Source organism: Mesoplodon densirostris, chromosome 19 (assembly GCF_025265405.1).
Source record: "Mesoplodon densirostris isolate mMesDen1 chromosome 19, mMesDen1 primary haplotype, whole genome shotgun sequence".
In the NCBI taxonomy this organism is placed as follows: Eukaryota; Metazoa; Chordata; class Mammalia; order Artiodactyla; family Ziphiidae; genus Mesoplodon; species Mesoplodon densirostris.
In genome coordinates this window covers 38,004,846-38,029,191 of record NC_082679.1, presented here as the reverse complement: position 1 = coordinate 38,029,191, position 24,346 = coordinate 38,004,846, and the positions used below count along the sequence as shown (strand labels likewise).

The 24,346-nt window shown below is 51.1% G+C and overlaps 2 protein-coding genes across 6 annotated transcripts in view; both read right to left on the bottom strand.

Annotated features, from left to right (window-relative positions):
* SLC12A3 (solute carrier family 12 member 3) overlaps positions 1-4,451 on the bottom strand; it is a 37,371-nt gene extending 32,920 nt beyond the window's left edge. For 2 of the 4 annotated variants that reach the window (XM_060083372.1, XM_060083374.1), the window contains exons 1-6: positions 4,170-4,451; positions 3,587-3,733; positions 2,010-2,085; positions 1,192-1,287; positions 736-875; positions 237-347 (exon numbers count right to left, since the gene is read on the bottom strand). In XM_060083372.1, the coding sequence (XP_059939355.1) occupies positions 237-347; positions 736-875; positions 1,192-1,287; positions 2,010-2,085; positions 3,587-3,733; positions 4,170-4,451 (852 nt within the window). The remainder of the gene's footprint in view (positions 1-236; positions 348-735; positions 876-1,191; positions 1,288-2,009; positions 2,086-3,586; positions 3,734-4,169) is intronic. The other 2 variants (XM_060083373.1, XM_060083375.1) reach the window with 1 other exon arrangement.
* Positions 4,452-20,659: 16,208 nt separating this feature from the next.
* Positions 20,660-24,346, bottom strand: part of NUP93 (nucleoporin 93) — a 104,216-nt gene continuing 100,529 nt past the window's right edge. The window contains exons 21-22 of one of the 2 annotated variants that reach the window (XM_060083925.1): positions 23,467-23,595; positions 20,660-20,936 (exon numbers count right to left, since the gene is read on the bottom strand). In XM_060083925.1, the coding sequence (XP_059939908.1) occupies positions 20,826-20,936; positions 23,467-23,595 (240 nt within the window). In that variant the 3' untranslated portion in view covers positions 20,660-20,825. The other variant, XM_060083924.1, reaches the window with a different exon arrangement.

Here is a 24,346-nt window from a genome sequence, read left to right as displayed (position 1 = left end):
ACACACACACACACACACACACACACACACACACACACACACCCTGGACTCTTCCATGAGAAAGAAATGAACGATTCTGGCTTAAGGCCCCCTTCCTTAGGGTCTGTGTCACAGCAGCAGAACTTAAAGCTCATCTGACACGCACAAGAGGCAGAACCAAGACCGGGACCAGGTCCCGCGATTCCCGCTTCTGCACTCGACCATGCCCACATCCCTCCCCAACATCCTGTCCTCACCTTGGACTCCCACTCCATGCCAGCCAGGGAGATGGCCAGCAGCACAGTGACGGTGACCACGCCAATGATGCGGATGTCGTTGGTGGGGTCCACGATGGGTGAGCCGTACTCCTGGGGGAGGTGACAGGCCAGGTTGCATGCCGCCTCTGAACAGCCCACCCCGCCAGGCTCCTCCACTGTGATTTACCTCATTTATGGTTGCCCTCTCATAGGAAAACACAAACTCAAACCCCTCCCCTGCCCACAAGTCCTCCAAAGCAGCTACTGCATGGGTCTGGACAATTTGGCCCTAAAGGCAACACGCATCCCTGAAGGAGACTTCTGGGTACAGTCTTTATTTGAAGAGATCATCAGAGTCACCCACAATGATTGGACTGTGGCTTTGGTCCCTAAAGCCCAAATTGGGTAGAGGGGCAGGAAGGCCTGGCCCAGAAGGTGTGGAGGAGAATGCGGCAGGCGGCCAGGGCTCCGTCTGCCCGGGGTCCAGCCCCTACCTCACCTGGAGCAAGTCCTGCACGGTCTCTGCGAAGCCCACAGTGTGCATGGCCACACCCACAGCATTGGCGAAGGCAAAGATAAGGCCGATGGAGCCCCCTAGCTCTGGGCCAAGACTCCGGGAGATGAGGAAGTAGGTGCCACCTATTGGGGACAGAGCCAGGAGCCATGAAACCAGAGGAGTCAGCTGGCTGGGGTGGACTTGGGGCAGGCAGAGCTGAGGCTGGGAGGGGGTGAGCATGGGGCCCAGGGGGTTCATGGAGCAGGAGACAACCAAGGCCATCCCATCGCATAGGTGTGGAAAGCCTGCCTGAAGCCTACATCTGGAATCAACAGGGGCTGCCTGGGGTGTCCCCGTCTGGGTGGGGGTGGAGGGTAGGGAGTGGTTCAGAGACCCGTTCCCGGGGTGAAGACTCGGGGACCTACATGAGGAGGACCTTGGGGCTGGGGGAGGGCCCACCTGACTTGACCTTGCCGTTGGTGGAGATGGCCGAGATGGAGAGGCCCGTGATGGAGGTCACCATGACCGAGAGCAGGATGATGATCCAGGTCAGGACTGTGGGGGTGGGTGGGGAGGTGATCGCCCCAAAACTCAGTCAGGGCATTTCTCAGAAGGAGCCATTTGAGGAACCTGAATCAGCCAACTGATTCACCACATGACTTAAGTCACTTTCCTTCTCTGAGCCTCACTTTTCTCATCTGAAAAATGGGTCTCTGTCTACCTCCTGGTATATTCTAAATAGCCAGGGAGCTGATAAGCCAACATGTAAAAGATCATTACGTATGGAAGGGTAGGTATCCTCTCTTAATAATAAAAAAATAAAGTAATAGTTACCACTTGATGAGCACCTCTGGGTGACAAACCCTGTGCTGTTTTATGTGCATCAGAGGAACCCCACAATAGATCTGTGAGGTGGGGACAGTTATTGCCCCCATTTAACTGATGAGGAAACCAAGGCTCAGAGAGGTAAAAAACTTGTCCAAGGTCACACAGCATGGTACAGAGCTAGCAGCTGGTCTGTCCACAGTGTGAGTTCCTAACCCAGATGCTCTGCAGAAGAAATTTGGCTCCAAGAGGTTAAGTGACTTACTGAGGGCAAACTGAGCCAGGGAGAGCCCCCAGGCCTGCTGACTCCACGTCCAGTGCTCCTTGGCCACACTACCCTGACCTCTGTAACCCGTGGGCTCTGTAACCCAAGTTCAAGATTGCTCCCGTGGAGCCTGGGAGGACCAGGACCCGGGCGCACCTTACCCCTGCCCCCCAGAGGCAGCACTCACCAATGCCTGCCTGGGCGGTAATCCAGGGGAGCCGCAGATAGAGGATCACACCCCAGATATTGAGCATGCAACGGATCTGGGAGGAGAGGGGGGTCAGAGGCCACCTGGGGTGGGGGCTGAGTACCCCCAAGGTCAAGCACATAAGTCCCTGTCCCCAATCTTGGCATGGCATTGGGCACCTAGGGGACACCTGGGCTCTTTCCTTGCTTCACCCACTTTAGTGGGTGCCCACTTCAGAGCCTCTCTGGTTCTGTGGGGCAGGGAGGGGAGGGGTACCCAGAGACCCACCTGTCCCTCCCAGCACTCTCCTACCCTCCTTCCACTGAGGCCTGAGGATGGGCAGCAAGCATTATCACCCCTCACCCTGCTCCAAGCCCAGGGTCCTGTGTCTGCCAGCCCCAGTCATGGCCCAGTGGCCAGCTGTTGGCCCAGAGCCTGGCATTCAGGGGGAACTCAGCAAATGCCAGCTGAGCCAATGCCCTACATACAAGCAGAAATCAGGGCTCAGGTGGCTTTGACTTCAGCTTACGAATTTAAAGCAAAGCCAGACGCCATAGCTGAGGCTGGAATCCCATGTGGGAGGGGCTGGTGTGGTCTTTGGCCCCAGCCATGTCTTGGGGTGGGGGACATGTGGCATTTACAAGCCCAGGGGGATTTCTTTTTTCTTTCTCTTTTCTTTTCTTTTTTTTTTTTAAGTCTTTAAACATTTTTTGTATTTAATTTATTAAAAAAAATTGAGGTATAGTTGATTTACAATATTATATTAGCTTCAGGTGTATAATACAGTGATTCAAAATTTTAGGCCTGGGAAATTTCTAAGGCCCTCCATATGCTCTGAGGTACTGAATGGGCCCACATCAGGCTCTGGCCACCACAGTGAGGGAGGGAGACCCAGACTCCGGATTACGGGCCTCTGGAGCTAGAGGGGGGTTGACCGTTCAGATGGAGAAAGAGGCACAGCCAAGCAAGCTGTTGGCAGAGTTAAGGTCAGAACCCCGGCTTCCTGCCTCCCAGAGCGGGAAGCTTTCTCCTAGATCTCATGCGATCCCCTCTGTAAAGTGCCATAATGTCTTCCAAAGCCAAGTACATTAGATTGTTTGCTATCTTGGGGCCTAAAACAGCAAACCTTCTCCTTCCCATCGTGGAGAATGAGAAAACAATGTTGTAGATTTGTGTTTAGTACTGCCCTCTGGTGGCTCTTTGGGGGAAACACAGTTTCTCTCAAAAACTCCAAGGTAGGCATTCATCCAAGGGCTTTACATCTATTAATTCATTGAATGCTCATCATTTCATAGACGAGGAAAGTAAGGCATAGACAGGTTAAGTAACTTGTCCAAGGTCACATGATGACTGAGCAGACAAACAGAGATCTTCCCCAGGGTTAGGTCTCAGGCTGGGGGGTAAATGGAGGTCAGGAAGTACAAAAGCAGAGAAAATTTGAGGTCACTAGGCAGATGGGGAAACTGAGGCCCGGGCTGAGTCTTGGGTCTGCCTTGACTACTAAGGCCCGAGAGCCCAAGCTGAGCCTGAATGGAGCTCTGTCGCCCTACCCGACATCCCATCCACGCCCCACTCACCATCACCCCCTTGACCCAGCCAAAGCGCACAGGCTCCTCAGGGTTCTTCTCGCCGTTGGTACCTGCCTCATCCTCCACCAGCCCATCGGTCATCTCATGGCTGGGCCGGCTGTCAAAGGCCAGAGCATGCAGGTGGCTGCCTTCCTGCTGGGAGCGCAGAGACCGCGGGTCAGGCAGGCAGGGGTCATGACAATCCAGCTCCCCCGCCTCCCCACCCTCCACCATCCAGCCTCCCAAGTAGCAAACCAGCAAGCCCCGTCTCTGCTGCAGACCTTTCTTACCCTCCTCTCCCCATCTCCTTTAGGTGAGTTTAAACTCTGTAAACTTCCACTGACTGGGAGCTCATTACCTCTCTGGGCAACCCTAGATTGCTTGACTGGGTCGCCAATGACTGGGCAATGAATATTACATGTGCCCAGAGCTTTACAGCTCCCATACCCGCATTCCATGTGGGCCTCTCAACCCATGAGGAAGACACCTGTTTGTCCCCATGACACAGATGACAGAGCCAAGGCTCAGAGAGGTTAGGTAACTGGCCAAGGTCACACAGCAGGAAGGCCCACTCCTCTGGGACGGTGTTTACCTTGAGGAAGGAGTGCAGGTCGGCCAGCGTGGGCCGGACCTTTCGGGGCTCGCCGGGCAGGGTGCTGTTGGCATAGTGCTCGTAGGCAGGCACCACATCGATAGTGTTGTAGCCAAAGGTGCGCATGTAGAAGGTGCTGCCGTGGGTCAGGTGGCTGGGGTGGCTGTTGTCATAGGCAGCCGGTGGGGGGGGCTCATCGCCCCCCAGCAATGTGCTGATGGTGAAGCGCCCACTGCACAGAGCAGGGTCTCTGGGCGTCTCCAACACTGGCAGCTCTGCCATCGTGGCTCTGGGTGTCGGGAGAGGGGGCCAGGGTCGGCGGGGACACGCAGGGTGGCTATATAGGCTGGGGCCACAGCAGGGAGGAGGCGGAGAGGTTGGCCCAAACCGCCCACAGCTGGCGAGCAAGGTCCCTGGACAGGGTGGGAGGCAGAGCACGTGCCTGATGCTGTCCTGCCCACCACCTGATCTCAGAGATAGCAACATGGCCTTGGACTGGGAGCCAGGGCTGGGTCGGCAGAGGAGGGGGGCATGCCCAGCCCCTGGGTCCTAGAGAGGCTCTTCTGAGTTTGGGGGCAGTGGACATCAGCAGCCAGACCCTAGGAAGGAGTACTCACCAAGAGGATCCTTAGGGACCTTACGAGGGTCCCCAGAGACAGCCTGATGGCCTGAGGACCCCCTCCACGCAGGTTCAAAAACCTCTTGTTTCAGTATATGGTATTTAGTTTTATATTTTGTTTATTTAGTATGTTCGAATAGATGAATGGTATGACATTTAAAAAGATACACACACACACACACACACACACACACACACATAAAAGGTTAGTCTCTCTTACTATGAGAGAGGTAGTGTGGTGGCCACCTGATGTGCCACCAGAAAAGAAGGACAACCCCCAGCTGCTGCGAGGGGTCTCAGTGTCAGCTCCTATGGCAATGGCCTTGCCTATGACCGAGTTCCCCCATGGAGCTCTCATCCAATGATAGGTGTGGGATGCAAAGGCTTGATGCCCTGCCCTCAGATCTGAGGAGCCATCTCACCTCCAGAAGTCCCCAGCGTCAGCTGAGGCTTTGTCTACACAGCAGCCCACTCCTCCCTCTGTCCTGTCCTGCTTCCTTCTCTTCTCGCCAGAGGTACTGACCCCAAGAGCTCTACTGGTGAGTGCCCTGCAGGCTCACCTTTGTCTCAAAGTCTGCTTCCTGGGGGTGGGTGGCCTAAAGCTCACAGGAAAACTGCTCATCTCTTTGTTATCCCTGCTGGGTTTTGCATCTTTCAGCCATTCAACTAACAAACCTTATTGACCATCGACCATGTCTTGGGTGGAGACAGGAGGCAGGAACACAGACGGCGGGCACAGGACTACGTTCACAGGGCTGCTGAGTTAGTGGGGGAAACGGACCTGGAAAGAGACCAGCCCCACTGTGTGAAGAGGGCGGCGATGGGAGAGATGCACATAGAGGAGGGTCAGGGTGGGGACAACCAGGGACAGGACAGACCCCTGACCGGAGTCTTGGAGGACAAGCTGCTCTTCTGAAGGCAGGGGATGGATGGAGGCCTCAAGGCCACCACCAGCCACAGGCTTCTAAGCTTGGCTTATGCCCAGGCTCTGGCCCTCGTGAGGGACACACTTTCTCTACCTCCCTGCCCTGCCTCTCGGACCTGAGCTGCGCTCTCAAAGCTCACCTACGTCCCCAGAGACCAGCTCTGAGATGCTCAGAGCCCCCCGGGGCTCCATGATGTCCATCAGCAAGTCAGCACCAGTGGACTGAGAACTTGTGGGGGGCCTGGCTGGCTTCTGCTGCCCCCTCACTCCTGGTCCAGAGGGGCCCAGGACAGGAGGAAATGCTCAGACCGTGTCAGGGTAACAAGCTGCGTTAGGGAATCACGACCCTCTAAGATGAGGGTGCTTCAATGGGGGTCCAGGAGCCCCACAAATTTGTAGACAAGTTTTCATACCTAAGTGCATTTTCCTGGAAAGGGGGGCATAAAGTTCATCCAACTTGCTAGAAGACCAGTCCACGGGGGCAGGGATCTGGGCCCATCTTGTTCACTGATATTCCCAAGCAGTTAGAACAGCACAGAGCAGGTCCTCATTAAACGCTTGTTGAATGAGTAAGGAAGGGAAGCCAGAACCAAAGAGAGGCTGCCATAGAAACCCTTGGCTGACAGAACTACCCAGGGGGTGGGGATGGGGACAAAGGGTAGGTCCTCGGGGTCCTCCCAGCTCAACCAGGCACAGGGGTGAGCTGAGGACGGCTGGTCCTCGATGACAAACCCAAAAGATTATGATCACTGTGCACTGTTTTGCAAAGTTGATATATTTACTATGAGTTCACTTCTTTAAAAGACTCTTCTCGGGGCTCCCCAGACCCCCAGACTTGCCTACTCCCTCTCCAGGACGTCTGGCCCCTCCTCAGAGAGGCTTCTGCAGGACGGTGTCCCCAACCCCAAGCCAGCTGCCAGCAGGGGGGAAGGCTCCAAGGTGAGGACTCCAGAGCCAGGACCACAGCTGTGGTCAGCTTTCCACCTTCCCTGCAGCGCCCCGCCCCATCTGCCAATTACTCCTTCCCTCCCACGGGGCCTCGGGGTAGAGCTTACAGACCTTATCGCCCTCTCCATCTTTAACTGCCACTTGACGGGTGAAAATCACAGCTGCCCAACACCCCCTTAGCCGTCCCTACATACACTGTCCCCAGAGCAGCTGTGGAAAATTCGTGATTAAGATCTTAGGAGAGGAAGTGGCCAGAGGGACCAAGGCTGGTTTCCAGCAGCACTGGGGCCCCAGCAGAGTGAGGGCCCACAGCTTTGCTGGATGACCTTGAGCAAGCCACTTCCTCCCCCTCTGCAATCCCCAGGCCTGGGTCAGCTCCAAGTTCCCTCCCAGCCCTGGAGGGGAGCATTTGCTTTTTTGAGAAGCCTTTCCTGCACCCCCATACCTGTATGTCTCTGGGTGGGGGGATTTAAGCAGGACCCCTCAAAAGGCTTATCAATAGGACAGTTGAAGGGACTGTTGGAACTCCTTGTCCCAAAGCACAGACGCCAAAGAAAGAGGCTTCCTGCCCTTGGATGGAAGTCCATCCCTTTGAGAAATGCTCACAGAGGCACTCTTCTTGATGGGGGCACCATGTGGGTCACACACGACTCCTGCCTTCCAGGGCTTCAGCTGCCAGGTTGCCCAGAGCCTGTCAGGTCTGAGACCAGGAGTGGAAGTTGGAGGAACCCTGAGTGAAACCCTGGGATTTGGCCTCAGGGGCTGTCAGGCTCCCATCTCAGTTGTCAGTTTCTCCAGGGCTCTGAGCAAGTCCTTCCCTCAGGCCCCTCAGCCCCCACTTAGCAGCCGAATAGAAATGACACCTACATCAGTGCTGGCTCTCACTCACTCAAGAGCCCCTGGCTGGGTGACTTAGGGCCCCTGGCCTCTCCTGGTTCTCGGAGGAAGAAGAATGGGGTGTTAAAGGAACAGAAAGACTCAGGAAACTCCCTGGAAGGGAAAACCCCAGGCACAGGGGGCCGAAATGGTGAGGACAGAAGGGCCTGCTGTCTTCACAGCCACTGAGGCACCTAAGCCTTTATGCAACAGGACTGGAACTCACAGCCTAGCCTGGCAGACTAACCAGCAAGGAGATCGCAGCAACTGGCTAGCAGAGGAGGGAGGCTGCCCTGGAGGAGGGGGAGCCTCGAGGGGAGACATAGGCAAGGATGGAGGGGGGTCTGGGGCATGGGGCTTGGGAAGGCGCGGTCAGTGGGAGGGACCAGGTGGTGGGACTGGAGCTCACGGTGCCATGGTGGGCGGGGGAGGGAAGAAATGGTGGGAGATAAGGCTGAAAGGGGTCCGATTGTTTCTTCAGTCACTCACATTTATTGAGTGCCTACTGCATACCATACCCTGTGCTAGGCAAGGAAGGCACCACGGGGAACAAGACAAAGGCCCTGCCCTCCTGGAGCTCACATTCTAGTGGAAGAGACAGACAAGCAGTAAACAAGCAATCATCATGGTACATTCAGTGATAAGTGCTATGAAGAAAACAAAGCCTTTTTTTTTTTTTTTTAAAGGAGGGGCATTTAGGCCTCTCTGAGAATGAGAAATTTGAGCTGAGATCCAACAATAAGGAGGAGATACCCATAAGTGAGCAGGTGTGAGCACAGGGGTTCCAGAAAGAGGAGAGAGCATGTGCAAAGGCTCTGGGGTAGGAGTGTGGTTGAGGATTCAAGATGGCAAGGAGGCCAGGATGGCAGGAGCCAAGGGACTGAGGAGATGGGTTTGAGACATGGAAGGGGGGACACCAGGCCTTATAAGCCAGGGTTAGAAGTTGCACGTTCTATTATGTGATGGTCAGATTTATATTTTTCAAAGTTCACTTTGGTCATTGTGTCATTTGGAGATTGGGTGGAGGGAGGCAAGGGCAAAGCAAGACTAATGGGGCCACTGTGGGTGCATGAAGGTGGTGGCCGGGCTGGGGAGTAGATGTGGATGGTAGGGTCGTGAGAAGTGTTGGGAGTTGAGATATATTCTGAAGGCAGAGCCGATGGAACCAGCACACGGATTCATGTAGGACAGGAGTTAGAGAGAAGAGGGGAACAGAGAGGACTCTATGGGGTAAATGTGGTGTCATTTCTGAGTAGGGACACATGGCAAGGAGGGCCTTGAATGCCAGGGTAGGAGACTGGCCTTTGTCCTGGGGAATCAGATCTCATCTGTTTCTGGAAACCTGGTGGGGGGCATAGTGGGGTGGTGAGCAGTGCCAGGAAGAAAGAACAGGGCCAGGGAGGGCCGGGAGGGGCTCCGGTGACAGTCAGGCAGAACAGACGACTCCACAGCTCTGAGCCCTCGGGCTCACCCCTGACTGCACACAACACTCAATCATCTCACTGGAGCCTCTGACAAATGCTGACTCCCCCGCTGGAGATGCTATGGGCCTGGGGCCGAAAAGGGGGTGAGGGGCCGGCATCAGTATTCTTAGAAATCTCCCCAGGTGGAACTGAGGGGCAGTCAGGCTGAGACCCAGTGGGCTAAAGAGAACAATCTTTCACACGCAGACTGCCCACCCCCACACCAACCCCCGCCCCATCCCCACGTCCACATCCGCCCCGGTCCCACGAGGCTCGCCTGGAGAGGATGGGTATGATGCAACCCTGGTGTCGTGAAATAGCCGGGTAAGAGGATGCGCTGCTCGTCGGCCTGATTCACAACACCAGCTGCAGCAACGATACCAGAACTCGGCGAGCTTCCTCCTCTGGATGTGGCTCCGAGGGTTTGAGGCAGTGATGACAAGCCTGGGCAAACATCCTCCCCGACCGATGGCTGTCCTGGGCCAGCGCCATGCAGAGGCCCAGGGCTGCAAATGATGGAGGCTGGGTCCCTGCCCACAACGGGGCGCACAGACTTGATGGTAGCGAGGAAGTGGGGAGCAGACACAAAACCCTGTATACAGTGTAGGGGGAAGGGCAACAATGGAGGTGTCTGGCACTGGAAAGGTCTGGGAAGCCAGAGGCTGACTACAACCTCTGCAAGCAACCAGGACCAAGGAAACTGAGATTTCTCTTGAGCCTTGCAAACCACATAAGTGTGTCTATTGCAAGCCTGGTCCTTCTATCCGGACAGTGTTACAGCAGTTGAACACTGAAGTACCTTGAAGCTACTGGCAGCTAAAGCAAAAGGGAAACATGTTTGATGATTAAGATATTTTCATTGTTAAAGGAACAACTCCTGGTTCCTTTTTCTTCACGGTTAGACTTGCTTTTTTTAAAAAAGTCTTTTTAGCCAACATTCATGCCACAAGTAATTGTAGGTATTAATAATGTATTAGACACAGCCTGGCTGTTTTGGAGAATACACAGAAGGACAGGGCACGATCACTGTCCTCAAGTAGCATATAGTTCCTCAGAGGAGGTAACGACCACGACAGCCACAACCCAAGGCCCAAAGGCAGAAATCCCTGGATAAAATGCTACATGGGTTCAGAAAAGGGATGACTTCCTCTGGCTGGGGTAATGATGGAGTGGGATGTATGAAATAGCACAGTTAGAATAAAGGCAAAAAGAGATAAACAAACATTTAAGGCAGGAGAGTGCCATGTGTTAGCTTGGAGCTTCCTGGCAGCCAAGGCAAAAAGTAGAATTATAATCGGTAGTCACTATCTGATAAAAAGAGTGAGATTTCACTTTTTTCCCCCTCTTCCTCTTCTCATAAAGAAAATAAATCTCCATCAACCCTTGATCCCTCCACCAAAGCTTGGAAAAGATTCAAAAACGAGGGTGGCTTGAGCTCATTCCTGCTGCATCAACACAAACTGAAGCAGTGATTCTAACAGAAATTCCGTCCTGTAGTCACAGGCATGACCATGTGCTCTTCACCCTGATGACTCAGCCTATGTGCTCTCAAGAGACCAAGGAGCCAAACCCATTGTTCCTCCTACCCACAGCTTTTCACTTTTAAATACACCTTCAGTTTTTCTAACTTTCCTGTAAACCTTTTTGTCTTTCTTGAAAAAAATAGAGGAGAAACATGGTCATTCTGCTCGATTTTGAACTCCACAGTGCATTCCTTAATGGCAGCTTTTGGAGCTCAGGAGCCTCTGACCTGATACTGGAGCTGGGGCCAGGGGACCTAGAATCATGGAACTGCTTTAAAAGCTCAGCTTCCCCCACCCCATCCCCCAAATTGGGTCCAGCCCTAGACACATGGAGGGAGTGGGAAGGATAAGAGTCAAAGGAGGCCTGGACCTGGCTCTGCACCACCTACCTCATGACCTCAGGCCTGTGTGCCTTAGTTTCATCATCTGCCAAATGGATAATTCTTCTCAATGAGTGTTTTGATGATCGAGAGAGGGAACTTGTGAAAGAAGCATTTCAGAGGACATTAATATTGCTCTGCAAATATATGTGTGTGTGTGTGTGTATATATATATATATATATATATATATATATATATATATTCCGCCCCCACCCTTCCCCCAGCTCTTTAGCTACCAGAAAAGAAAGGTGGGGGTGGGGGAAGAAACCAACTCATCCTTGACTATTTAAGGCAATGCTTTTTAGTAAGGGCTGGCACTAAAATTTATTAACAAACAAACAAAAAAGTTAGGGCATTAGGAGGAGTTGCGGGGAAGGCTTGCTCGGGATCAGAAGGTGGAAACCCAAAGAGAGTTGGATTTGGTCATTTGCATTCATCACAACTCGGGCTTCGACAGGGCAAACGTCCAGAGGATCCCAGAAGCCCAGAGAGATGGTCTCCCCCATCATCTTCTTGCCCCTTTACCAGACACCTGAAATAAGCTACTGACCTCCTTAATATATATCCCAAAGGATCTTCTGCCAGTGGTCACCCAGGGTTCAGCTGCAAGATGACACCTGCCATCCGGAATGCATTTGTGCTAAAGTGGGGAAGGTGCTGGATCCAAAGGGAGTCTGCCCTCCAGACGCGGTCCCTCGGGCTGGGTGCGAGTCCCCAGGGTATGGAGCCCTACAGTAGGAAGTCCGAGGGGCTTCGCGTGGAGCGGGAATCAAGTCCTCACTCCCAGTGAGCTTTGTTAGCAGCAGCACTGAGTGCTGGAGAGGCTCAGGACAAGCCCGGCAAGGCCTGTACCTGCCAAAGGTGGACGTGGGAAGGCTGGGGGCCGGAGGACACTAGGAAAGAACACCCCTGATGAGGGCCCAGGGATTCGGCCAGAGTTGTCAGATGGTCATTCACTTGTGATTTCCTGGGAGATGGACGCTGCCGTCCCTGCCACCCCCTCACCGCCCCCCACAGTAATGCATTTCAACTGGTGCCATTTTTACTGATTAACCATCAACATCAAAAACCATCCTAGACAACTAGCTTTGACCTTGGTGGGTACACAATGGGCAAGTTGACCCAATGGGCCCTAGGTATGCACATATTTTTCCTAACTAGTTAGAATTTTCATCTTCCTATTTAGTGCATCTCTGACAATCTATGATTTATTAAAAGTCCGTGCTGAGGAAGGTGAAGGGAGTCCACATTTAGAGGGGCCTTCTTCACTCCTTGCTTCCAGTCAGAACGATGGTCTTGACCCTGTTCTTGACCCAGGACGTGAAAATCACCTGGGGAACTTTAAAAAACCAGTCAGCACCCAGGCCCCTCCCCAGACCAATTAAGTCAGAAATTCAGGGGGCAGGGGCTTGGAAGCCAGTATTTTTAAGAGCTCCCCAGGTGATCCTAATAGGTATCCAGGGTTGAGAATGGCAGAGCTGGGGCTATAAGCTTGAGAAAGATGTGTTGACTAAGGCTGTGCACAGCACAAAATCTGGCTTTTCTTGATAAAGGTAATGCTGATTTAGGGTTCTTAAAAATAATCTTTCATGTTGTAAAAGGATTTTAAAGAGTTTTTTTATCCTGGGTAGACTCATGAATATATAAGCAGGCCATCAGCCCTTTGCTTGAATTCACTGCCTAAGGTCAACAGACAGCTTTACAGTTATTGATTTGTAAGACAAGTGTGTGTCCCCAAATGAGACCACCTGTTGTCACTCTGCCTGATGGACCACACACCCCAGGTGCAAACCCCACATACTCACCTCTTGGACAAGGTGGATGCCCCACAATCAGGTTTCTGCTCAGCCAGGAAGGGCTGCACATGAGGCCTGTGACCTCTGGCAGTTCTCCACCTGGCTCCAAGGCCCCTCAACTCACCTGAGTCCTGCTGTTTCCCCAGCTTCAAGGTCATAGGAGAGATTAACAGCTGCATGAGACTGCTGGGGCCGAGTGGGGAGCTGGAGTGGAGCTCATTATATCATTCTGGGATGGATGGGTGGCCATACCCAAACCACGCCGGCCCCCCAACCCACCCACCCGTCTTCGGTCTGGATCCTGGCCAGGTGCAGATGGCTCCCGCATCCCCCAGCCACAGGAAATCTGATCTTCTTTATCTAGCCCTTTCTTGTGGCATTTCCTAAGGCTTCCTATTTTATTATAGTGTCTGTGCACACGCACACACCTGCTTATCTCTTCTCCCCACGGACCACACCACACCATGAGCTTACAAAAGCAGGAACTGCAACTCGGTCTCACCTAGGAAAAGGCCCTTTGCTGTTGGTCTCGCCTCAGTAAAAGGTAAGCTTCTTGAAGGCAGGGATGTCAATTCATTTCACCACTGTGTCCTAGAACAATGCCTGGCACAGGATAGATGCTCAAACATTTGTTGAACTGCATTCTTCTTTCAGCGGTCACTGAATCAACAGGAATCACAACTTGAATTTGACATGCCAAGGTTGGTCCCCTTGTAGCAAATTTTTTGGCTTACTAATTTTAACCTGAATTTGTCTCTTGCAAAAAACAAAAAGATTGCCATCCCTGGGGTGGGGGTAATTGAGTCCACCCTGCACCCATGTGAAAAACCTGTTGTAAAGTGCAGAAGCCAAATGGTAGAGGACATACCTATAGCCCTAGAGACCCATCTAAACAACGCTGGGAGTAGGGTGGCCAAAATTAACCTTTATTGAGGGCCAACAGTATGTCAGGCAATAGGTAGGTGATTTCTATAAATTAACTTCATATTCCCATTAGCCTGATGGAATATGATTGGTATCCCTGCTTTACAACTGAGCAATCTAGTTCCAAGCAGTCAAACGACTTGCAATCAGTCACATGATTACCAGATGGTGAAATGGGGATTTTAGCCCAACTTTCAGGCCAGCTCCAAGGCTTGTGGTGTCTCTTGAAAATGCCAGGCCCAGAGGCCTGGTGGGCTTGTTCCATTCAGGGCTCTGTGCTTGGAGAGCCTTCAGTCTTGGGCTGGTCCCCCAATATTCATTTCCTTTTCCTCCCCCTGACCCCCACTGTTGCTGAGCTCTTTCCTTTCAGAATTTAGTTTTCAAAGAAGTCTCGAAATCTTTCTTAGGCCTTTTATGATTTCTAAAACTAATAATCACTGCCGGCCACCAGAGGGCCACATCCCAAACATTCATATTTAGGGAATCAAAATGCCCTTTTGGGTTTGATATAATTTTCCTAAAAATACAAGCCAGCTGATGTGTGTGGCTGACCAGTATGAAAGCTCACCCAGGGATCCACTCTGAGTGCAAGAGGGTCAGCCGGGTTGTGAGGGTGATGCCTCCGGGCCGGCACTGTTTGGGGGGAGGCATTTGCATCAACTGGGCAGAGGGGCTCTCCAGCCGACCTCCCTGAGGAAAACGTCTTACGCCAGCAACAGCACCGCCAGCATGCAGCTCTCCTGGGCTCTGGGGCCTCATTGCCCACCATCAGTCCTCATACTTCTCTGTGGCTGTGTGCTTCCCAGGGCTTCTATGGAAATCTGGCTGTTCCAAGGGAATGGCTAAAGCACCCCTCATTTGGGGTGACCAGTGGCCCTAACCTTGTCCTCTTTCCTCGTGGGTGGCATTTTAAAGGTTTTAACTAGGACTCCGCTGAAAAGCCTCTAGCTCTGAGATCTGGGTAAATGGGGCTACGCTTTACTGCAGCAGCCAGCTCTCCACCTGCCGCCAGCCCCTCGACAGCTTCCCCTCTCCAGCCACCGGCTCTTGCCAGCCCCTGCTCCAGGAGGTGCTGCAGAGCGTGGAAGAGACCACTGAGCCCTACATGGGGTGGGCCCTACATGGGCACTTGTCTGAGGCCCAGATTTCCAGGTGATTCATCAGGAAGTGGCCTCGCATAGGTCACAGGGGCCAAAACAAGCTGAGGGCCCCCAGGCAAAGGGAATGGGCTGAAGCTCTTCCACGTGGCTCCTTCAAGGAGAGAGTACCCCTGCCACCAGGCAGCTGGAGCCTGTCTCTCCCGGGCTTCTCGTTAGGGCCAGGTCTCCCAGGTGGAGAGAAATGAAGACCCCCTACCTCCTCAGCCATGTGCACATCCCTAGGCAGAAGCCCAAATCCCAGACCCTGAAAACGCTTCCTGGTCAGAAACACAGGCAGATACTGCCCAAGAGAGCAGGGGACATCTGTTCTGTGACCAGGCCCAAGTCTCTCCCACCATCGAAACAATCTTGCATCCCCTTCCCAAGGCCAATAACTGGCTACTGACCCCCACTTAAAATGCTTTCCACTGAGAGCCCAGTGTCAATGGTCACAGAGCTCCAACAGCTCCTAGGCCCAGAATGCATGCCACATGCTGGGTCACCATCAAAATGCTCTGGATGTATTGTCCCACCACACCTCCAGCCAGACCGACCTCCCTCAGATCCCTAGGCAGGGGACTGAACTCTGAGGCTGGTGAGGGGACAGCAAGACTTCAGAGCTGGGATGGGAGTCCTGTACTTACAGAAACCTGTGGGGACTTCGAGGACCCAGGGGCCCGGCAGGCCTTAGCCTTCCTTGCAGGGAGTGGAGAAGGGGCCAGGCCCAGTCACCCCCAGAGGCTGGGAAGAGGCACTTCTGCTGCCTTCCGAGGAGCCCCAGGCTGTGCCTCAGTTAAGGACATTCCCAGGAAAGGAGGCCCGAGAGAGGTTTCTGCTCCACTGAAGGACTGAACAAAGGGGGCACAAGACACTTAGGGAGAACATTCCGGAAATTTACTGGCTACAGACAGGGGTGGTGGTGAAGGAACCATCCTAAACAGAGTAAATGCAGAAGTTACTGTGCAGGAAGGAACGTGAGAACACATATACCAACTCTCTCCCACCTGCCCCTTCTCCCCACAAACAGCACACAGAGCGACAACGTCAGCAAAGCAAAGATGAAAGGAAAATAATCAGTCAACCAAACAAAGCAAAGAATTCTCCCCCCCTGCATCTCTAATCAAAGTTACTGATCAAGTGAGAAAAGGCTGTACTTTGCTTCCTTGTTCTCTTTATAAAATACACATTTGAAATTCCTGACGGAAAAATACCCAGTAGAAGCCAGCAGCTGAGGTCAACGGGGGCCCACACTCATCCAACTCAGTCAGCCTGCCTGGCTCTTCAGAACTGAATTCCCCTTACTGCCCTCTCTCCAGTGACTTCACGTATCTCACTGTCATTTCCGCTGCCCACAGAGGCACAAACAGTGCAACAGATCAGGGTAATCCAATGTAGCTGGAGAGTTCCTGGCAGCCTGTACCAAGCCTGGAAGCCTCTACACAGCAGATGCCAGCAGAGGCCAGCCTGAATAAGGCAGCTAGAAAAAACTGGGACAAACTTATACTAACTTATTCACTGTTTATCTGAAATTCAAATTTAACCAGGTGTCCTGTATTTTTATTTGCTAAATCTGGGGCAGATGAAGGGGCCTTAGCTGCAGGCCATGCAGCCCTGGATGTCACCTGAGAGCCTGCCTAGGCCAGCTCTGCTGCGGCCAGCCAAGAGGCTACAGTATGTCTGTTTCTCTGTTAGAAGTCCCCTCTGGGATCACGGGCTCCCCTCTTTCCTGTTCAAACAGAAGCCACTGTCTGAGGCAAACTCTTTTGCCCTCCCCATCCTAAGAAATAGATTCTCAGGGACCCCAAGGGCAAAGGCAACAGGGCATATAGAGTATGCCAATGTGCAATGCTGGGTTTCTGCCAGCCCCTCAACCTTTTACTTTTTTTTTTTTTTTTTTAAAGATCTGGCCTTTATCATTGTTAACAGTGAATCAAATGTCCACCCCTTCTTCTCAATGTTTCCCTACAGACTGTGCAGCTCTGCAAGTTTCCTTCTTTGAAGGATCAGTCCTGTTTTATCTAACCCCACGAGACACTCCCCTCTACCTTCTTTCAGACTGAATGCCTGTTAAAGGCCCCCAAGTCTGAATCCAGGCATGTGGAGCTGGTACAGAGGATGTGGGGAGGGGGCTGGCACAGGAGGCCAAAGCAAAGAATCTGCTCATTCAAACCTTTTGTGAGCGAGCCATTGTGGGCTAGATACCTAGGAGAGGGCACATAGAAGCTATTTCAAAAATCGAGATTAGGACAAAAAATTTTCCTCCCTTCCTGGGTTAGCCACTTAGAACCAACAGTATTTCTACTTAGATGATCCTAGCAAAAAAGGAAAGAAAGAGCCCACTTAGACTTCTGAACAACTCTGGGATGGGGACTTGATGACTCTGGCTATCCCCAGCTGCCTAGCACAGCCCAGCACATGCAGGACTGTAACTGCTGAACTGAACTTAGGCTGACACATCAACACACCAGGCCTGTTTAGGCAGGCCCTCCCTGAGCTATAGCCAGTCACAACAGTTACATGTATAACAAGGCAAGAAGAAGCACAGATCATTTGAAAATAATTTTGGAAACATTTTAGTTCGTGGTTTTAAGCTTTTTTCCACCAACCTTTTTAGTTAGAAACAAGTGGCAAGACATTTATTTCCTTCCTGTCCCTGTCCTGTGAGGGATACTAGTATACTATGAAGCTGTCAGAAGATGGGCCGGAGATAGGTGACTTCTGAATTCAACCTACAAAGAATGAAGAACGGGGGACCATCCAGGACCTCAAAACAGCCTCATGTTCCTGCAGGGAGCTACACTATTTCCGTTTAATGAGTTGCTGACTTCTTCCTGATATTCCTGAAATGCAGGCACAAAGGCCTTTTTTTTTACTGATATAAAATGAGCATCTTGAACAATAATACCATAAAGTGCACATCTCCATTAGGAATTTTATAACGTTTTCTCCCAATTTGCTGGACACACGGCTCAGTCAATCTCTATGACTGACTGAGGCTAAGTGAGAGTCCAGGCAGGCTGGGGCCTGCCAGCACTCTGGTGGGCCTGGGACAATGCCCCAGCTTGGGGTTTTATTCAGTGTTCGGCATGCCCGAGTCACTTCCTAAGTGGCATGATGGAAATGTGGCAATGATGTGAACTACCTAATGAGCTAGACAAAGGTTCAGATGCCTAATGGAGGAACAATGATTTTGGGGATCAGTGTAAAGCAGTAGGACGTTGGCACATCTGCACGTTATGGTTAAGTTAAGTATTAAAGCTTTGGCCAAAACAGTTCACTCAAACAGAGCGGGCAGGGGTGAGAATCCAAAGAGTAAATGCTCCTCAATTTTTTTCCTCTATATCAGCAAGTATGGGATTCTGTGGGAAAGTCAATAGTACTGTTCTTCAAGTAACCTAAACCCTAGAATTTAAATGATTCATCAAAAGAATAACAATAGTGGCTGCTCTACTGCCATTACAAGCCCCTAATTAGACTGTAAGTTCTTGGAGGGCAGGAGCAGGGCCTACATTCTGGCTTCAGTGTGCGTGGGCATCTCCTGCCCTTTGATGAACGCATCCAGCTCAGGCATGATGAAACCAAAGGATTCGCTCTGAGAGCTCACTAGTTCCACTTGTTTTCCCTTAGAAGTTAGGCGGCCATGGTTGTTTAAAAAAAAAAAAAAAATCAAAGGAACAGAGTCCATGCAATCAAATCCCTAGGCCTCTGAAAGGGACTCAGATCAAGTCAGTACATCCCTCTGAGTATCTCAGTGAGTTTATTATGAGCCACTCGGAAGCAGGCACTGACCCTGTCAGCCTCCAAGTACCCTTGATTTTGTTAGAAAGATTGGAATCTCATCCTGGGAAGATGAAAGACGCCCAGGGCCACTTTCTCTCAGTTCCTCTGGGTAAATGGTGAAGTCATGGACCAGTATCAAGGGAAAGGATTTAGCTCCCTGACCGAGTGAGCTAAGGATGACTTTTAACCTAATAACCTATCACAGGACCATGATTTCTGGGCACAAGCTGTAACCATGAGTACACGGGAACCTGTTGATGCTGTGGCCTTCTAAACTCGGCCTCATGTCTCCTGCATCTCTGCACCCAGCAGGCTTTGCTTTACCACAGAATCTGCCGACAGGACAAGCCCTGGGTTTGCTCCATGAGCCTGGCCCAGCCCTTCTGGTATGAACCGAGTTACCTTATTTCTCCTATAAATGTCTCTCGCTACGCAAGTTCTCAAATGCCAACCAGGGACTGCGTTCCTCTCAACTCCACCCAGCTCCCCCTTCAGGGCAGCTTTCTTCTCCCTTCTGTCCAAGGGTAGAGGACCTCATCCCCCTACGCAGGGCTCACGTGCAGCTCTCCTATTTGGAGCTGGCAGAACTGCATGACGCAAGGAAAGGGAAATTCGCAATTAATTCTCACAATGAGAATGATGAACAAGAGGTGAGCCAGGGAGCAAATATATATTTAAACACCTTGCACCTTCTCTCTTTTATGGCACTGTTATATTTCTATCTACAAGATCTAGTATCAAAAAAAAAAGAACCCTAAATCACACTTTATGAAAAGTCCTCAGAATACTCTTTTTAAGGCACTGTTAAAGCAAATTGTTTTGTTTAAAATATAATCAACACATATAAATTGGGCACAACTTGCTAAATCAAGTCCCCTGCACTGCTTGCGTTCTGAGACTTTCTTAGTAAAGCCCAATTGAAGGTGAAGAGATGGGACTAGAGGAGGGAGACAGCCCCTTAGGCTACATCCTTAATAGATATAAGGGGATCCAACTGATGAACAGCAGGTGGCCCCATTATCTATCTATTAGCTCTTTACTACAAGGAAAGGCAACAATTAGTATTTTTAAAACCAGAGGATTGTGAGGGTAACCATGCCCTGTGACAAGAGAGTTTCCTCCCTAGAAGCAAAAAGTACCTTTGGAGACTCTGGGGATCTTAACATCCTCCTGGGAGAGCCCGCCTCAGGAGCAGTCCATAAAACCGGTAGAGCCGACCATACCCAATTTCTCGTAGCCCCAGCTGGTCCATTCAGGAACAAACACTCGTCCTCACGTCCTCTCTAGTTTAGTCCAAGGCTTTGGGAGAAACAGGGCCAATGATGGGGGACAACCTCTGCTCAGGGACCACACATCCACGGTGCTGATGCCCAATGTAATGAGACCCATGAGCTGGCCCGGCCAACTGGCTTCATGAGTGGGAAAGGAAAGGAGAGAGGAGGCTGTCCAAGCAGGAGAACCAAGCACCAGAGAAGGGAAAAGAGGGGCTTAGAAGTCCTCTTGAAGAGGAGAGTACACAAGGCCAAGCAGTCACCTCGCAGTGCTGCAGCTACAGAGGGAGAAGGGGCCCGGTCTGCCCTCCCTCGAGCTCCAGCTGAGACCCTGACAAGGTTCATTTACCAGGCTATCATTTCCTAGGCCTATGTTTTCATCTCCAGTGGGATTTCAACAGAACAGCAAACCAATTAATCCTGGGATCAGAGCAAATAATTTGGAGGATGGTCTTGGACCCCCCGACACCAAGGCCCACCTTGGTGAGATAAGAGGGAAGAGGACATGGAGTGCCTGGTATTTCACACACAAATCTTAACTTACCAAGGCTGAGACTGGCTTTCACATTCAAATAAAAATGTGAAAAGCAAACTGTGACCCTGCTACAGGGAATGTTACATCTAAATAAAAGCAACTCCCAAAGGCTTCATTTCCTTGCTCATTTTGGGTGAATTTTTAATCATTTAAGGTCAACTTTAACCAAATCACAGATGCCTATATAAGCCTATAATTTTCTGGCCCAAGCACTAGTGAAGACATTTCCTCCCACACAAATAAAAATTTGAACAAAATTTCAAAGGAAAAACAAAACAAAACAATGAAAATAAAAGAATGTGAAAAGAAATACAAATCAAAGAAATTTATTGGTGTTGACAAAAATACATAATACAAAAAAACAAAACAAAACTAACACAACAGAAACAAAACCAGAAACTCCCCCCACCCTGGTGAGCCCACAGGCCTGAGGTACTGACAGCGAGCAGCCCCAGGAGCCCCTTGGAGCATCGCACTTAATTCATGAGGACCTCCATCTGCACCAGCCTCGCGTTGGTGTCCCCAGATGTCCGGTAGGGTATCATCCCAGCAAAGGTAATCAGGGCTCGGGCTTGGCTGCGGAGTTGCTGAGAGAAAGGGGAAGAAGAGAAGAAATCCAGTTAATTTCCGAGTCAGGGCACTGTCCTGGGAACCACCACCCCGGCCTTCCATTTTCTACCCCTTGGGGTCAGGGCAGATTCCCGGTGGGTGGATGACAGTCTCACCCTCCACTACCATGTTCCTCCAGCATGGTGCAGAGTTAGCAAAGCTCGGCTGCCGGGGCCTCAGTTCCAAAGCCCTTCTGCTTAGCAAAAGATGGATGGGTGTGCCGGGCAAGCTGCCTCACCTGACACGTCTGACCAGCTGCTGACACGGCCCTGTGCTTCAGACTGCCTGCTCTACTTCTCTGAGCCTCTCTCTCTCTCCTGACTGGTTTCTGTCCACCTGTTACCACGGGGTCCTGAGTTTCTTTCTAGGACCCTCATGAAGCACCTGCACTACCAGAGGCAACAGTCGTGCCTAAGTGAGGCCCATTCCAACTCTTTCCTCTCCTGCGTCTTCTGCTTTCCTTCCTTTCACTCCTTACATTCCTTCCTTCCGGACAGAAGTGCTTGGCCCTCTTTTCTCAGGCAACAATATTTATGAGATTCCTAGACTACTCCAGGAAGGAAAAAGATTTAAACTCAGGTGTTTCCAACAACAAAAATAGGAACCTTCACTCCAATTTCCAACTGATAAATTATTGAATAAAGAATAAAGAAACGTAAGAGAACAGCTTCAGGTTGCCCCACATTGAGGTGTGTTGGATGCCTGTACCAGCAGGAAAGGAAACCATATCTGGAATAGAAAGGGAGGGTCTACATACATCTTTTGGACCAGTAATGAGATTTTTAAGAAAAATTCAAGGGTCACTTACTAGGCTTCTTAAGGACCATTCAAGAAGAGAACTGAAAGGTAAGTGCCTTTTACCTGATATGTGAAGTAAATTGGCAAGTAAAGGTCCTAATTAATGTCCAAACCAAAAGAAATTTACTTTATGATGAGAGTATCCATCAGATTTTCCTTGAAAGTGCAAAAATGTGCTTGGGTTCTCCTGCCTAACTTGCAGCTACTTTACGTAAGCTCTAGGGGTATGCAGGCCAAGGGACCCATCCATTCCCTGGCAACACTGCACCTTAAACCATGAGGCCAATTCTTGGGCAGGCAGCTTTTACACATAAGTCTTTCCTTGACTCCACCCATCCCTTCCTTTCATTACAAAGGAGAGCGGTGGGTAAGAGGAAGACAGGAGAATGGCTTTATCCATCATATGTAAAAACTAAGTGCCTAAAAAAGAGAGACTAAAACACACAGCGTGTGAGTCCAGCTGGTCTTCAATCAGTTCCCTTCAGATGTGGAAAATGGACCTGCCAGGCCACCAGCTCTGCTCTCTGTGAGCAAGCCCTGCTCTGACCTGTAAGCAGTACAGAGAGTATCAGAAACGCCCACCACTTCAGTAGTTGTATTCACAACAGCACTGCTGCCAAGGCCCCAGCACAGCGAGCCCACTGCTGGCACATCTCCTATGTAGGCTCTTGCCTGTCCAAGGGCAGATGGCAGACCTGCAGCTGCCTCTCGTGCACACACGGATGGGCCTATCACGTCGGAGGACCACTTCCGAGCACTGCTATGTATGCTGCTAAAAGTGAAAATTCCCACCATCACTCACAAGGCAGAGGCTCTGACAGTGACAATGCCTGTAGGGGTCATAGCGGAGAGAGCCCTCAGATATCCATGGAGGCGGGAGATAGATTTTCAAGGCTCTAGTTTCTTGATTGCCAAAATCAGGTATGGCTGTTGTACACCATACTGAGAGACTCACCAAACATTCAGTGGAAATGTTAAGGGAAAGGTAATTCTAAAACACCGCCTGTTTTAATGGTTTAATTGGGTAAAACACCTTTCTTTCCCCTTTTGTCAAATCAACTGTACACCATAAGCTGTTGGAATCCCAGGGTTCTATCTACCTGGACTCTGCATGACCCAAGCAATGCTGGAGGCCCCACAGGCAGTGGAAAGGGCACTGGCCCTGGTATCAGACAGACCCGGCTTCCAGACGTGGCTCCTTCACCTACCACCTGAGGGGCCCACAAAAGCAAGACGCCTCCTGACCCAAGCCTCAGATCCCTCAACTGTAAAATGGGGATAACGACTGTTCTAGGTACCTCTCTGGAGTCACTGTGAGATGACAGTAGAAACAAGGGTTTGCACCAAATTGTTGACCAAAAGTAAGTATGGTTTTCAGGAAAGTGCTGAACTGAGACTCATAAAATGACCTTCTATTTAAAAATGGGCAGGAATTCTTGTGGAATCAGTATAAATTAGCATTTTGATTTCTTTAAAGGTGATATTCGCTGACTTGGCACATCTTTGTTTTTTAGCTTGAGAAGAGTAGCAACCCCATTAATGTTTGATTTCTTCCGGGAGCCCCCGACACAAACTTTACCCAGCTGCCAGGTAGTAAAGAAACGAGCAATTTAGGGTCATGAGCAGTGGTCTCATGAGGTGCAATGGACAGCAAACCAGAAAGGTGGTTCTCAGCGATGGTTCTGGCCAACCATCTGGCTGGGATCTTACAGAATCACGGTCCTCGATGACTCGCTGGGGCCTGGATGCCGACGATGGACTTGTCCCCTTGAGCCTCTTAAACTGTGTGAACAAGATGTTCATGGTGGCGAGAAGCACTTCTGAGAGGTTGTGCCTGACCTGCACAGAGGGACACACATGAAGTAAGGAGAAAGAACCAAGCCCTGGGGCCGACCACAGGTTGGGGGAGGGTGGAGCAGTGCTCCAGCAAGGCCTGGTCACATCATATCTCCACAGCTGCCAGGTGGAGCGCCACACAGCCACCAAAAAGGAGCTGATGGCATTGAAATGTCAAGCGTGAAAGCAAAGCTCAGGCAATGCTACTCAGAAGGTCAGGTAGGCCACTCTTCTGCTCCCTTCTTTACGCCCGTCCTCCTAGGCAGGGGTAGTGAGCAAAAAGCATGCCGACTACGTCTGGCCAGCAAGAGTGATTAGCAAAAGCCTGCATTTGAATGTCAGTAGGCAGGAACGCACACACTGGTTCTCCAGTCCCTACCACTCTCCACTATCTCAGACCCACCAGACTGTCTCCATGGGACCAGCACAGCCCAAGCAGAGTCCTTGGGAGTGTCTATGAGGACGGGCCCTGGTACAACACTTCAGTCCATGAAACACTGAATGATGTAACCAGGGGAGGGCAAGAAACAACAGAAGGAGTGGCTAGGGGTAGAACTGCACCAGGTGTGAAGGGACGGTCGGCGAGAGGTAAGACCTCCTGAACTGTGTGTACCACAGCAGGCAGCTGCCTCACCACATGTGCAGAAGCCGGCCTTCCTTCTTCCTCTAGAACAGAAACATGCTTTCATAAAAGGAATGCGCTTACTAATGGTTTTAAATTGAAACACTGTTAGGAACATCCCGGAACCAGGCA